This window comes from Folsomia candida, unplaced genomic scaffold (assembly GCF_002217175.1).
Source record: "Folsomia candida strain VU population unplaced genomic scaffold, ASM221717v1 Fcan01_Sc001, whole genome shotgun sequence".
Taxonomy (NCBI): domain Eukaryota; kingdom Metazoa; phylum Arthropoda; class Collembola; order Entomobryomorpha; family Isotomidae; genus Folsomia; species Folsomia candida.
The window spans coordinates 25,335,517-25,350,187 of NW_019091193.1; the positions used below are offsets into that span (position 1 = coordinate 25,335,517).

Genomic DNA, 14,671 nt, shown 5'->3' on the forward strand with positions numbered 1-14,671 from the left:
AAAGCCTCGCTACTTGAACGAGGATTCTGGTGGAGAAAGTGGTGGTGGTGGTGGTGGTATAAAAGTGAACGGGTTCTCCTCCTCTTCTTTCTCTCTCTCTCAACCATGCCCCACATAACTTTCACTGTCAAAACCACCACCAAACCCAAACCCAATCAGTCAACCAAATATTTCAGTTCATTCCCACAAAGCATAATATGTGCACATACCTAATAGTTAATAATACCTATTCCACATTAAATTAAAATTGTCCTAGCACTATAATAAAGATTAGCTAAAATTTCCTCGGCTAATCTTACTCCCAAACCAGACCCACCCACCCAACGCAACCTGGTACACTAAAAGAGCCTATGAGGATCCATGTCGTCACTGTTATTACAACTTATCTTTTAAGTAATTTATCCTTAATAATTGACCACCATTAAGTCCCAGTCTAAGCACCCACTTACGCACAAGCCTCAGAACACTAGAAAAGGAACCAGGAAAGATAACTAGGGGAAATAATGGCTGGAGTCAATGGAAAAAAGACAGAGGAGGCATTGGAGCACATTAAAACAGCAGAGAAAAGGTAATGCTAATTCGTAATTCATCTTATGGATGAATTGAGTTCTGTTCAAATTACTTAGTATGCATGTTTCTAGTCTAAAGACATCATTGATGAAGTGGAAAGCCGACTACGACATTGCGGCGGACGAGTACAACAAAGCAGGTACCGTTTTATACTTTGATATCTCTTCAGAATCACACTGTTTTGGTAATTTGTCCAATTATATGCAGCCCTGTGCTACAAGGGCATTAAATCATATCAAGAATGCAAGGACTGTTTCATGAAGGCGGCCGATTGCTACAAAAAGAACTCGAGGTATTTATGATGACCAAGAACTACTGTAGTTTGTGCTATGAATTTTTGATGGCAGAAAGTAATTTGCTGTTTATTTTTAATAGTTTGTTCAGTGCTGCAAAATGTTATGAACAGGCAACCCTGGTTTGCAAAGAGTTGGGTCAACTGGTGGAGATTGCGGATTTGTCTGAACGAGCATGCATCATGTACCAGCAACATGGTAATATTGATTATTATAGAGCCTTGGTATATTAGTATATATATAATTATAATTTGGTCCAATAACAAACATGTATGTTTAGGGTCTCCTGATTCTGGGGCCCTGTGTCTTGAAAAGGCTGCCAAAATGATTGAACAGCAGCATCCAGACAAAGCAGTTGATTTGTATCGTCGAGGAATGGATGTCGTTCTGACAGAAGATCGACCTAGACAAGCGGGTTGGTTTATTGGTGTTTTATATTGATTTATTTAAAATCCTCCAATCAAGCGTTGTTGTAAATTTGTTTCAGCTGAATTTTGTGGCAAATTTTCCAGACTACTTGTACGGTTAAGAAGGTAATTTATGTGTTTCAATAATTATATTTTTATTTATGTATATATATATATATACATGCGTATGTGCATGACCTTCAGATATTTTTATGTTGGTGAAGCTGTCGTGACTTTCTGCTACTACGAGAGAGGTTTAATTGTAAATACTGATTCTATATAAAGGTTTGACGAAGCCGCAGATGCAATTCGCCGTGAAATCAGTATAAATCAGCAGGGAGAAAATTTACCAGCCATTGGCCGTCTAACAGTTGCTCTAGTACTTGTTCAATTAGCTCGTGAAGATTATGTTGCGGCAGAAAAAGGTACACTTATCTCCTTCGTCTCGTCTGGATATGTAACGAGAAGAATTTATTCTTGCAGCCTTTAAGGAATGGGGTAATTGTTGTGAAGTTGAAGAGATTCAGACACTAGAAATGCTACTAAGGGGCTACGACGAGGAAGATGCCGATGTGGCAAGAAAAGCTCTAAACAGCCCATTTGTCAAGCACATGGACGTTGAATATTCCAAGTACTTATTCCAGCACATTTATGCATATATTTATCAAAATGAGAATTAGAGTAAATACGAGTATTTATTGGCTCAGGTTAGCTCGTGACTTGCGGTTACCTTCGGGGCTTGCTCAGCCAGCATCGAAACCGGATGTTCGAGAAAACGCAGCTCCTAGCTACAAATCTGTGGCGAAAAAGGAGGACGAGGAAAGAGGCGGCGGAGGGGGTGGACTATGCTAACGACATTGTTTCAGAAAAGTCCAGTCAAACAACGCTATCAATTTTTATTAGAAGAGCAAATCTAACCTTACTAAATGAATAAAGCATACAACACATTGGTAGCTTTGAAATTCACAAAAATTTGACTAAAAAACTACTAGAAAAATATAGTATTCTTTCTAATTCTGTTAACTGTCGTATACTAAATGCGTATTGTATTCCCACATAAGATTGTAAAATTGCATGTCCTCTTGATTTAAACACCTGAGTCTGAGTTACATAAATTTATTGTGACCTACTAACTCTCTCATTATTATCTTGACATATAGCAATATAAACACGTTGGCTTTACGTTGAATTCCGACGACGACACGTGTAATAATAATAAAAAATAATGCAACCTGGCGCATACTATTGGGCTTGTTACATAGTCTAAGCTTCTCCACATAATAAGTAGGAATGTACTACACACATAGAGTGAGATAACATGTGGTCACCAATAATTAAGAAATAGCCACAAGACTTCTTAATTGAGTATTATATATTACACGACGATGATTATACCTGAATTTTAGAATAATGGTGTTTGTTTGTTTCACGCATATGAAAATTGTTGCATAATATAGGGTATTAGGTTAGTATTAATACACGCGTGGATCTGGGTGGGTATACATAATGATGTTTATATTTTGTTGGACTTACTTTTATTACCTTACAGGGATAGTTTTAATTAAATATTGTTGTCATTTATACTATGAAATATTGTGATCTTTATTAGTATATAGATATGTATGTACATAGCTACTACGAAAAGGTGTAACAGTCTGACTGTCACCGGTGATTGATTATGCAAAGGTAGAAGAAAAGAAGACGTTTATTTATTCTCCTGATTTTTATTTGATATATATTTCAAAGCAATGAATAAATACTACACGCACTTGGTAAACAATTATGTCAATTACATAATAATGATAATAATAATAATTTTTTGCTCGATTTGTTGCAAACTATAATTAATTGCTGCTGTAATACTTGTTGTTCGGAGCTCCATGGACGTTTATTGCATATCATACAAAATACCATACTTTGAAGTGTAATTGGAAAATTTGAGCTATTCTGTTTACAAATTGCAGTTAATTTAATGTCAATTACACCAAGGAAGAAGAAAAAGGTAAAGATAACTAGATCGAATACAAATTAGTCAGTTAGCTATGCAACTCATAAAATTTTTGCAACTGAACAAATAGCATAATCATAGCAATACCATATTCACACAAATTACAAAACTATTTTAACCTACACCCTCTCGCTCTCTATCTCGTGCATAAGTAAAGTAGGAGCATTTATTGCCCTGGTTAAAAATTCATGTCTGCGTTAATGAAATTCGTATGAGCGTGTGTATGCGTGCACGTGGGTAAAAAATTGTGCAGAAAAATACATTTGTTCGTATTAATAGATAATCAATAGTTGTTTTGGGAAAGTTTGTTAAATTGACGAATTGTAAAAATTGGTTGGTTGATAGTGGCTCAGGTACATTGCAAAGTCCTCTTGGATCATCATCATCATTATAACAATAACACTAACTATGCTAACTCTTATTCTTCTACTAATTATTATTTACACAATGATAAATAGAATATGTAGTGATCCCGTAATTCGGCCAGTTTTGCATGTTTCCTATAATTTTGTTACATGGAGCTAGGTTTTGGAAGTCCCAGTTTAGATGATCGTGGTCTTTTCTTCTTGTCCGCTTTTTCATGATACTCTTGAAAGCATGGAACAATGCACAAGTTTATATGACACTCGGGACAATGGTATTTAGTTTTTCGACGAAGGATTCGTCCACAATTGTCGATAGAATTCCAACAAAAGTTACAACCTAAGGCAGGACCTGGTCGCAGGGCTGGGCAGTGGCCAGATCTGTTGACCGGTAGCCCGTCATCAAAGGAGGAACTGCTCGTGCTTGACCCAATGTCTTCGGAGGTGGAGTCCTCCCGGGAGAAACTTCCAGAATGTTCCCCACTGCTGTCCTTTTTAAGTTCTCGTCGTGGGAAACCCATGTCTCCTCCCTCTTTCCCCACCACGACGGGTGGCATCAAGTCAATGATGAATGCTTTGCTTGTAGATGAATTATCTTCAGAGGAGGATCGTTCGGCATTGGGTTGAGTACCTAACCTAACCTGAAACATTGTCGTGGTTGATGATGTTGCTGCTAATGTCCCGTGTTTGAGTGGTTGAACAATTCGACTCTGTTGCTGTTGACCCGTAGCTGTTGCTGGAGATGAATTTTGTCTACGTATGACTGCATTTCCCGAACTGAACCCCATGGGACTCAAGGTTTGTTGGCTAGGGAGGGAGGGCTGAGAAATTTGCTTCACCAACTGGTTCCCTGTTGAAGAAGTGGTGGGGGAGATGACGGGAGAGGGGTGGTTGGTGACGCAGACCGACTCTGTACTGGGTACTTTAAGAAGCGTGTTGTTGGATGATGGTGAGTTGTGTTGATGTGTGTGGTGAGTGGGCGTGATGACCATTGTTGATGTTGATGATGATGATGAGCAGGAGGGGTTTAGTCCCGAGTACCCTGTCGCAGAGGAAGCGATGGATACGGATGTGTTGGAAACAATTACAGGTGGTTGGGATGAATCATCCTCCCTGTAGTGAGCAGGGGATGAAGGTGATAGTGGGGGCGGATGGAGAAGAAGAAGTGGACTGGATGGTGGAGTGGGCGAACACGAACTCACCCTCACGATTGGGAGGTTGGATGAATGAATCGACGAACGTTGGGGAGAAACTTCACGCTGCTGCGAGGTTGTTGTTGTTGCTGTTGTAACCCTCCTTTCAAAGCTGGCTTCACGTCCACCATCGCCCCCCCCTGAAGAGTCGTCGTTGGAGTCATCTCCTCCTCCTCCCCCCAGTGGGTCTCGGCCATAGAGCTCGGATCCGCTGATGTGTTCTCGAAATCCAGAACTTGGCTCATTGTCGCTTCGTTTGATTCTTGGTTGTCGGAGGAGTGGTCGCCCACGTCTTCTTCTTTCACCGTCGTCAATGGTCGAATCTAATCAGAAACAATAACAACTCAGCTTATACATTGCCCAATGAGTGATTCTGCAAGGAATACATTTCGAAGAGTATAGAATGGGGATAGCTGAAGTAAGTAAGTTGGAAAAATGTTTCAGTCATGAATTGTCAGTTGTATGTGTGTAGTCAATCACAGTGTAATAAGTTTCAACTTTTAGGAATTACAGCTCGCCTTGGTCCATCTTAGAGTGAACAGTAAGGTAAGTGATTCGTCGTTTTTGTTATTCCTCGACACGTGTCAAATTATCCATTTGTGTATATTGATAATCACTCAAATGCATCATTGTTATTTCACTTAAATATTTAAGTTATGTTAGGAGACCCAACTCAAGCCCCCCAGTGATACAAACAAATATGCAAAAAAATGTGTAGTTTAGTCAGAACAGGATCAAAGAATCAAAAGAGAAGACGAAATATAATAAATATACTATACATATATATTAAAAAAAAAAACACAAAGTTGGACGTTGTATTCACCCCGGGTTTTCGAGAAGTGACGCCATGCTGACGGCTTCGATGCCATAAATACGTCTTTGAAAAGCCAAACTTGGAGGCAGCTTCTCTGTATGTTGCCCCTTGTCTTAAAAATTCCATAGCCTTTTCCAATCGAATTGGATCCATCACTGTTCGTTCACTCCGTCGTCGGAAAACTGGACCATTGCTGAAGCGAATACCTTTTAGGAAATTGGGGGAACACACAAATTATCAAAATGCTTTTCACACACGACCAAAATGCGAAACAAATAAGCAGAAAAAAACATTCTAGGAGAGAGATAAAGAGAGGACTGTACAAAATTTATGAAAATTTGGAGCAAAACTATTACTAACTACGACTAATGTTGGAAATTCGCTTTAGAGACAGTGAGAGAGATAGCGAGAGACTGTTGAATTAACATGGTCGCAATTGTTAAAAATTACTTGAGGCGTGGAGGAGATCACGAACGTGGTGAGTATTTGCCGTAGAGGATGAGGCGTGGGTTTGAGGGCGTGAGGATTTGAGGGTGGGCATGATGAACGAAGGTTTGCCATTAAGAGGGGTATTGGAAGATGAAGAAGTCTGATCTTGGGAGTAGTAGAAGGCAAACCCTTCTTCCTCCTCCCCCTCCTCGTCGTAATACTCTCCCCCGTTCCCTTCCTCCCCGTAGTACTCTTCACCCTCATCGTACTCTTCTTCTTCGTTGCCCTCCATCTTCATTTCTTCAGCTACCTCTAGATCATACCCTGACCAACAACAAAAGCACAATAAATAATAAGAATAATAATAATAATAGGAACAATAATAAATTATAGGCAAATACGATGATTATCTGTATCCCATTCACTCATTGCGAAGGAGGAGCGATAAGTAATTCAGGATCTCTCAAAAATAACTTTTACAACGGCAAAAAAAACATTGACAAGAGCATCAACTGGATATATGTTTAAATAATCAAAATCAATCAAAACGACACATTCAAACAAAGAGAGACTATGGGTAAATAGCAATGCACTCAATGTTGTAGGCACACGCATCCTATGTGGAAGGGATACTCTCTTATCTTAAAACTTGTACAGAACATCAAGCTCAATTTACAAAGGCAACACACCAAAGAGCTATATCAGCATCAAGTATCCAGCTTAAATTTTCCAGGGCGTTGTCTTCCCTGAATGCACTTTTTACTAAATATTATGCAGATGGGTTGAGTAAGATATGCTGATTAGTAGCAAATTGTTATCAGTTATTTCAAAAACTACCTGTTAAATAAGTTATCAATAATTTATATTTGCTTAGCCGTGCCGTAGCGTCTAGTAGCGGAGGCTACAAATCTTCATAACAAGATATACTTTGATTCAGTTGTGTGTACTTTTTTATCGTGACGTGTCCATTGTCAATGTAAAAGTCTTGTGGTCGGTAACGTTGTTATTCCACTGATTATTTTTTTGCGGCTTACCTCTGTCGAATCTATCAACTGAACTATCATCATAGGACTGGCGTTGATGATGTTCCGCCATATTCTATGAGAGAATCAACAAATTAATTACCATTACTAGCCAGTAGTATCCTCCACACTTTGTACACAAAATGTGGAATTGGGTAAAGTAAATGCTTGAATGCATGCTTACCATTTCATGGTCGTCCCTATGAAGGTCCAAGCTCCTGGATTTGGGTAGCAGTGGCGGTGGTGCAGGAATAGAGACACGTTTATGAAGCACTGTGGGAGGAGTCTCGTCAGGTGGGCTACTCTCATCTATTGACTTACTAACAGATGCCCCCACCCCCGAGTCAACTGAAGTGGAATGGTCACCTAGAAATAGATATCAAAAAATTACGTTAAAAATTTATAATAAAAAATCTGCACAATCTCAAATTATCTTACACATGGTAAAAGCTACATACATAAGTGGGTCGGCTGAGAGTCACTGTGATATTTACACAATGCATTTATTAGTCAACTTACCATTTGTATTCAAAGACCCAGATGCGTACGAAGTGCTTGCAGACTTTTTTAATTTTTTTCTGGGAATGTCGTGTGCAGAGTCAGAAGTGTCCCATGACAAAGAAGAGGCAAGCAGTGGGGTCTTGTGAGGTCTGTTTAGACTTGACAAAGGGTCTCCCCCACTACCCCCCACTACCGAACTCACCCTCTTCAACTCATCTGCTGGAACTTCTGCCAGCCCTTTAACTTGTAGAGAATTGGCCGTCTGCAACACAAAACACAATCAATATCCTCATTAATTGCATATTCATTGTTTCCTATTGATAGAATTTGACAAATTAGTCTAACCTTTAAAATAGGGGTCATTCGATCTTGAGAAATGTTAACTTCTCCATTGTAAATAAACTTTACGATAGCCTCAAGATCAGAGTGTTGAACATCCTTAAAAAACAGACCATTTTATGTATAATTTTATAATGAACAAGACGATTGCACCAGATTTTTCAAAGTTTTAAAACTTACCTTCAAAATGACGACAGGATGGCGACAAGGATTGCTTTCGAAAATGTGCTGCAAAAATATTCAGTCATTATTAAAGAAATGAAGTAACTCTTTACATATTTTCTTAAATATGTACATATGTACATAAATAGGGGGGAAATGTTTCAGGCATTTATGTTCTACCTACATTTCTTTGTGAATAATTATTAATCTGCTTGACAAGCGATGCCATTCTTATCTACCTAACACCCGCCCGAACGTGCATATGATGTGACCCAGTGTAGCCATTGTTAAGTTCTTACATAATTATAAAACATAAATTGGACGAATCTGTGACGCATTTTGTCGCATCAATTTTACCAACTCTCTGGAACTATGTACACATTCTCACGTAGTGGGGAAACTGATTTGCTAAAAATGTGATGAAGTTGGCTGACACTTTTACTTCAATTTCTAATTGATGGGGGACGATAATAAGTTAATGAATTGCTGAACTGGGTCTTGTTATGTACATTCTTAGAATGTGTGGTGTGGCATATGTAATGGAAACGATGGGTGGTGAAGTATTAACTATACCAATCAATGGAGATTGAGTCTCAATACGTAGGCAGTAAGCATGAACAAAAAAGCGTCGACATATGACACCAACAGCACTGACATTGACTGATAAGTGGAGATATAGAGGCATTCAACAATAAATGTCATGATAAAGATGGATATTATTGTGCCAATGACGTAAGTTAGTCAACTCATAGAAGTAAGCCGTGTGGTATGACAGCATACATAATGTATGCTGCATCATATGTTGTATGTCACACCTGATGATGAAGTGTGATATCTGTCAGAGCACTTATCACGGGTTCATTCAATTCACTAGAGTAGGGAATCAATTATTATAGTGTAAAATTATGAATTCCAGCAAGTCACCCATATATGCATCACTATGTATCTTGTTTAGTTTATAGATATGTTGTTGCGTGGCCGCCGTAGCGGTCAAGTTGATGCTTGTGATCCTGATAAAATTGGATGGCAATGACTGTGGACTTCTGACCGAACACCTACGCAGCGTAGGCTACACTGTTGAAGTGATGATGACATAAAACCAAGAAATTAATAATGCATAATAAATAATTAAACCGAGACATTGTTTGTCTTCAGTTAAGTTCCATGATTCAACACAATGGGAAAATTTTGCAAGAATGAATTATGTTTTTTTTACGTTCGCCTGCTACTATTAATGCCGTATTGTATTTTATAATTTAAGTTTACTCCACGACGATATCGTTAGTTAGCCATCAAGCCAGCAGCTCTACAGTTCTTTCATATTTTTTAATTAACAAAATTAACGAAGCGATAGAATGATGAGTGGGTTTAGAGCTTACCTGGAAATATGGGGAACACGCTGACAAGACCAATTTGTGACAAAGGACTTTATTCCCCTCCGCCGACACTAAGGTCACGTCCACGAGGGACTCTGAACTGTACAGGCTGCTAAAGTACGTCGCCATGTTGGGCTGATGATTGTTCCAACGAAGACAATACTCTCGCGAGTTGTTGGACATTGATGCTGAAGCCATTATTACAATCCCGTCGTTGCTGGCTCCACGTCGCCAACCACTCGATTATTGACGATTAGGTAACTTTTGTCGGCGTTGTCAGTTACATCTGGAAGAAGAGGGCAGCGATGACCGGGATTTATTATAGCAACAATTTGCAATGGAGGAGAACAACGTTAAGGAGACAGCAAGTAGGCAAAAGTTAATGTTTGGTCTGGTCGCACTGACTTTTGTTGGGTTTCAGTTCAGTATCACCACCACACCACTTCTCTTTGAAATATTTAACGAACAGGGAATGGTGATGATGATGAAGAGGAGCCAGTCAACCTGTTTGTTCTTACGTTATGTATATTCTTGCTGATGAACAATGAATGTTTCAACCTCCAACAAGCGAGACGACGAGAAGAAGAGGATAGCAAGTCACTGAACGCACGGACGACGGCGGACGGAACCCACCAGCAGCAGCAGCAACTCGTATTATTATTATAAAAGCAGTCTTTCTTATTATTATATTCTCGTTTGTTGGGAGACCCTCAAGCAATAAGCGGAAAAAAATCTTCCACCACCAGATTTTAACTTTTATATGTCAGCAGACTTTTACTTGCACAGCACCAACAACCACTTCTTGTTCAATTGTACCGACTCTCTTAATATTCCACTTATTATTACCACGAGAAAATCCAACCAGTTACAAAACCACTGTGTCGCACACATCCGAAATGTTCACTTGGATGGAGGACGGGGTTCTTCAAATTTCCCAAGTACAATGCCAAGTAGGCAACAACCTTGCGACTTGTTGAACTAACTGTTCCGCCCGGACCACTGATACTACTTCTACCACCTGCTATAGAAATCAGCTAATTATTGCTGTTAATTAACTAATTATTGGTGGGTTTTTGGATTGGTTTATTTAAACTTTGAAAACTTGTGACCAAATGATGACCAGCCAGCCACACACCATCATCGTGGTTGGATGGAATTTGTTTAATGTCCATAGTATTATGATACGAGTCCTTGTCGCAGCATGCATGCCATGGTGGATGGAACTGCTTAGCTTTCGTTCTATACGAGAATTCTGTACATGAAAAGTGAACAAGACCAAAGGAACGAAACGAACGAACGAGCTGTGCGATGACGGCGACGATCAGCTCCAAAGTTGAGCAAAAAATGAAAAGAACGACGTCAATGTTCCGCGGCCAATCGTTGGTCTGACTCCACCCAGGCACTTCTTTGGCCAGTGATGACGTAATTCGTGACATTCTCACTACTTGAATGCATATTATGCTGTGCTGCTGCTGGGACTGGGTATTGGAATGATTACGGTATTACGTGATGTTTCCTCGCTCACCTTTACCTCAAATTACCTGATGCAAAAAACAGCAGCATTTTGGTTTAGATTCATGACAGGGAAACGAGAGAGAAACTCAGGGACAGGGACATGTACGCACGTATGCATGAATGAATGCCATGGACATTTATATTTGTTCAGTGAACATGAACTTGAATAATCTGGAATTGTGGTGTAGCCCAAACATATATGCCAATTCAATAGTTTATGATTGCATTTACATACTAAGGTCGAGCTCGAGGGATAAATTCATGGAGAAGCAATGAATGAAAGTACTAATTTTTACCATACCATGAAAATACCCTAAAACAAAGTGAGACAAAGTGAAATTCTGAGATTGAGGCACATTGAGACATACCTTAAGATTTTGAGCTCAGAATTTTGGTGGGATAATTTTGCGTCGTCTTTCCATCGTGTCAGTCAGTGTCAGTAGTCAGTGACTGGCTTCTTCATTTCACACTCCACCAAGCAGATTTTGGCTTTGACCTTTATTTTTTTTGTCGCACCATAATGTCGTCTACCCCCCAAAGAAAGAAGCTAAAGATGACGCCTTTTACGTCGTTTATGACCATACGTCGTCGTCAGTTAGAGGCACAAGGGATGACCTTTTCTGGTGGATGGGAGGATGTCGCATTTGTTTTGGATAATGAATGGCGTGTAAGTAGTGTACTCCGTGTTATTTTTAATTTCATAAATAGAAATATGAAATAATTGTTTGTCTTATGTTTTCCAGAGAATGGATAAGACTGAACAGGACAAGTATGCCGTGTACCACGAGCAGGAGGAGGAATCAACGCCGCCACCACAGACGCGACCAAAAGCGAAATCCGTCTTATCTCCACCAGACCCAGTTGTGCATGGGCAACAAGTCCCGTACGTTGTTCCAAAGGGGGAAGGGAATATGTTCCTCCGTGGACGACCAGGTAAAAGATTAGCCGATGGACGAGGGCAGAAACGAGACTGGGTGAAACCGGAAGTGCAGCTTGACATTGATCCAGTGGTACGAGTAATAGAAATTGATTCTTCCATTAGAAATTTATGTGTCATTCTTATTTTATGTTCTATTATTATTTATTATAGAAAGAATTTGGATCATTTCGTGATATACTCTTGCAAACTGGAAATAAGATTGATAAACACATGCGTCAACATGGCCATCTCCCTCAACCAGGTTCAGAACCGATGGATTTACAGTTACCTGTGCCGTCGTCTTTACCTGCTCGGCCCAAATCGAATCCATCTCCATTCGTTCTTCCTAACCCTCTCTTCAAACAAACCGCAAAGAAAGTCAAGGTGGAAGTAAAGGAATGTTCTAAACCAGAATCCAAAAAGAAAGCACCTGAACATACAGAAGAAACTCGAAAGGAGCCAGAGCCTAGTTCTGTTTTTCACTTATTTCAACCACCGAAAATGCCAGTTTTCAAAAATTCTGGTCCTCATAATGTCAAGTAAGCATTATATATTCTACATTCACCTCTCTTTCAAATCTATTAATGCCTTTGAATTATTATGAGCGATGGTTTTAATGTTGTCTTAGACGAACAACACTTCCCGATTGGTCGATTAAGAATGTTCAAATTAATATTCACGACCAGGATGAAGCATTTTCAAAAATTCAAGACTATTTTGCTGCCGTGCTGGATTTTGATAAGTTTCTTGAACTGACGTTTGCTTACGTCCATTTTAACAACTATTGTCCTGCACCAGGACAGACTACTGCTCCTGCAGAGTTTTGCTGCCTCACCTGGAACCTTAAGGATGGGATGGTGTGGTATGGGGGGTCACCAATTGATCCTGGTAAATCTTCGATCTTTTACAATTCTTGTTATGCCTGGAAAGCATTATTTTAACTATATTGTATTGTTATATGTTGTATCTATCTGTCATATTTAACTGATTTAACTCACTTTAATTGTTGTGTTGTGCAGGTTCTGACAAGCTTGGAGATTGGAAGATGGTGCAGGAACAGAGCAGGAAACTTTCGCTGCCAATTCCTCCCTACACCTACAGTCGAGGACTTGCCTATTCTGTGGGGGAAGACCGATACGACGAGGTCGTCAAGTCAATCTGGGAGCAATCACGAACGTTCGAGGTATTACTAACCATTAGCAATTGTGTAGCATTCCATTGCAAGAACATAAATGAAATGAAGGATATGTATTGTAATGTAAATATCACTCTTCTTGCTTTGTAGCTGTCGGACGAGACCCCACGGCGTCCCTACCACTATGTATTCGCTGCTGAAGATAATATCCCGATAGCTGTTGGATGCTTGGCCTGGCTGATGGCACAGCATGGTGAGCAAATTTCCGTTCCAGAAATAATCATATACGAGTTTGCCAAATGTTCCTCTTTATATTTATTTAGGAAGCAACCCTCGGATTCGCGTTCTCTCAATGGAACGCTTTGTCTCAGAGTTATTTCGAACCTGTCATATTAGACAGTGCGCCATAGACCTACAAGCAAAAGTGGTTCAGAAAGTGCAGGGACCTGTCAAGAAGTCAACCGAGTCCGTGGTCAAGGCGAGTGATCCTGTAGGTACCGGAGTGGGTGGTGATAAAGCGAAAAGTACCACTACCAAACATGTTCCTCTTCCAGCAGAAAGTTCAAGTTTGGCGTACGTCGCGTCCATCAAGTACGCAACCGCTACCCTTCACAGTTTTGATATCAGCTCATCACTGGACAAACGCCTTCGGCTCGGATGTCTCTGGCACCAGCGCGTATGTACTCTCATAAAACCACAAAATTATTATTCCTCTTTTAATTTGCACCACTTCAACAAATAGTGATATAATAATGTGAATTTCCTTGCCTAGGAAAATACATCGGATAGTATCGTGCACTGCTCTACGAAACAATGCAAAAAATGGATGTACAAAACACTAGAGAAAGCATTAGAGATTCTTAAAAGGAATTACTCGGCCCATGCCAAAGAACTTGCCAAGCGCGACATTGAACCAGTCTTGTGGGGGGAAAGTGATGCGATGGGAGTGGAAGCTCGCCAACGTTTAGGATTCTTTGGAAAAATTTCTGAAAAGCGGACCAAGGTCCTGGAACGTGGATTTATATTTCCAGATCTGCTCAAAGAAATGCAACTCCGAATGCCTAATGGGTTGAAAACACCACCAACACAACTCATTTGGCCTCTCGAACGGTGTGTTGAGCTAGATCTCAACTGGAGTCGGTCCCAACGTTTCAAAATCGTGGACCTGGAGCCGGAAGCTAGGGCTCAGAGACTTGTCGACCTGAAACGACAACGTGAAGAGGGAAATCGGATGCGGTTTGACGATGACTGGTGAATAATACTTTTAAGAACGGTGGACATTGATTACTTGTCGATATTCAGCATATTTTACGCTCGTGTTTTCATTTACTTTACATAAAAATCACTAGTTACGTTAATCGACAATTGAAAAGTTTATCCATGATATGATACATGAATTACTTAATATTGTTTTTTTTGCTTTAATACAATTATTGACTGATGGTTTAATGAATTTGATAAATATTTAAATGGGATCAATTGTATTGCATTTTATTTTTAACTTATTTATTCAAATAGCATGATGCTACATTAGTATTAATGAATGTTGTTGGTCGTCAATTATGTAGTTAGTCATTCCAGTTGCATATGACATACTTACATACATGAAAGGTCGCTAAGAGTTAG

The 14,671-nt window shown here is 39.7% G+C and overlaps 3 protein-coding genes across 4 annotated transcripts; 2 read left to right on the forward strand and 1 right to left on the reverse strand.

Annotated features, from left to right (window-relative positions):
- Positions 1–143: 143 nt before the first annotated feature.
- LOC110842446 (gamma-soluble NSF attachment protein) lies at positions 144–3,050 on the forward strand. The gene is made up of 9 exons (XM_022088189.2): positions 144–568; positions 642–709; positions 778–862; positions 946–1,061; positions 1,144–1,278; positions 1,351–1,396; positions 1,556–1,695; positions 1,754–1,901; positions 1,978–3,050. The coding sequence occupies exons 1-9, from the start codon at positions 504–506 to the stop codon at positions 2,120–2,122; spliced, it is 948 nt and encodes a 315-aa protein (XP_021943881.1). The 5' UTR covers positions 144–503; the 3' UTR covers positions 2,123–3,050.
- On the reverse strand, positions 2,983–10,780 carry LOC110842445 (protein tramtrack, beta isoform). Of its 2 annotated transcripts, XM_022088187.2 has the most exons (9): positions 9,480–10,780; positions 8,119–8,166; positions 7,945–8,037; positions 7,618–7,861; positions 7,283–7,464; positions 7,111–7,174; positions 6,098–6,400; positions 5,657–5,853; positions 4,694–5,156 (listed from the first exon to the last, which is right to left on the reverse strand). In XM_022088187.2, exons 1-9 carry the CDS (start codon positions 9,672–9,674, stop codon positions 4,845–4,847), a joined length of 1,638 nt encoding a protein of 545 aa, XP_021943879.1. In that variant the 5' UTR covers positions 9,675–10,780; the 3' UTR covers positions 4,694–4,844. The 2 variants fall into 2 exon arrangements, with proteins under 2 accessions (XP_021943878.1, XP_021943879.1); XM_022088186.2 differs by lacking the exons at positions 5,657–5,853; positions 6,098–6,400 and having other exon boundaries at positions 2,983–5,156; positions 9,480–10,754.
- A 537-nt stretch (positions 10,781–11,317) lies between these two features.
- LOC110841766 lies at positions 11,318–14,524 on the forward strand. Its single transcript, XM_022087460.2, has 8 exons — positions 11,318–11,658; positions 11,735–12,001; positions 12,082–12,449; positions 12,539–12,798; positions 12,930–13,093; positions 13,196–13,298; positions 13,369–13,721; positions 13,818–14,524. The coding sequence occupies exons 1-8, from the start codon at positions 11,512–11,514 to the stop codon at positions 14,298–14,300; spliced, it is 2,145 nt and encodes a 714-aa protein (XP_021943152.1). The 5' UTR covers positions 11,318–11,511; the 3' UTR covers positions 14,301–14,524.
- The last annotated feature ends 147 nt before the right edge of the window (positions 14,525–14,671 follow it).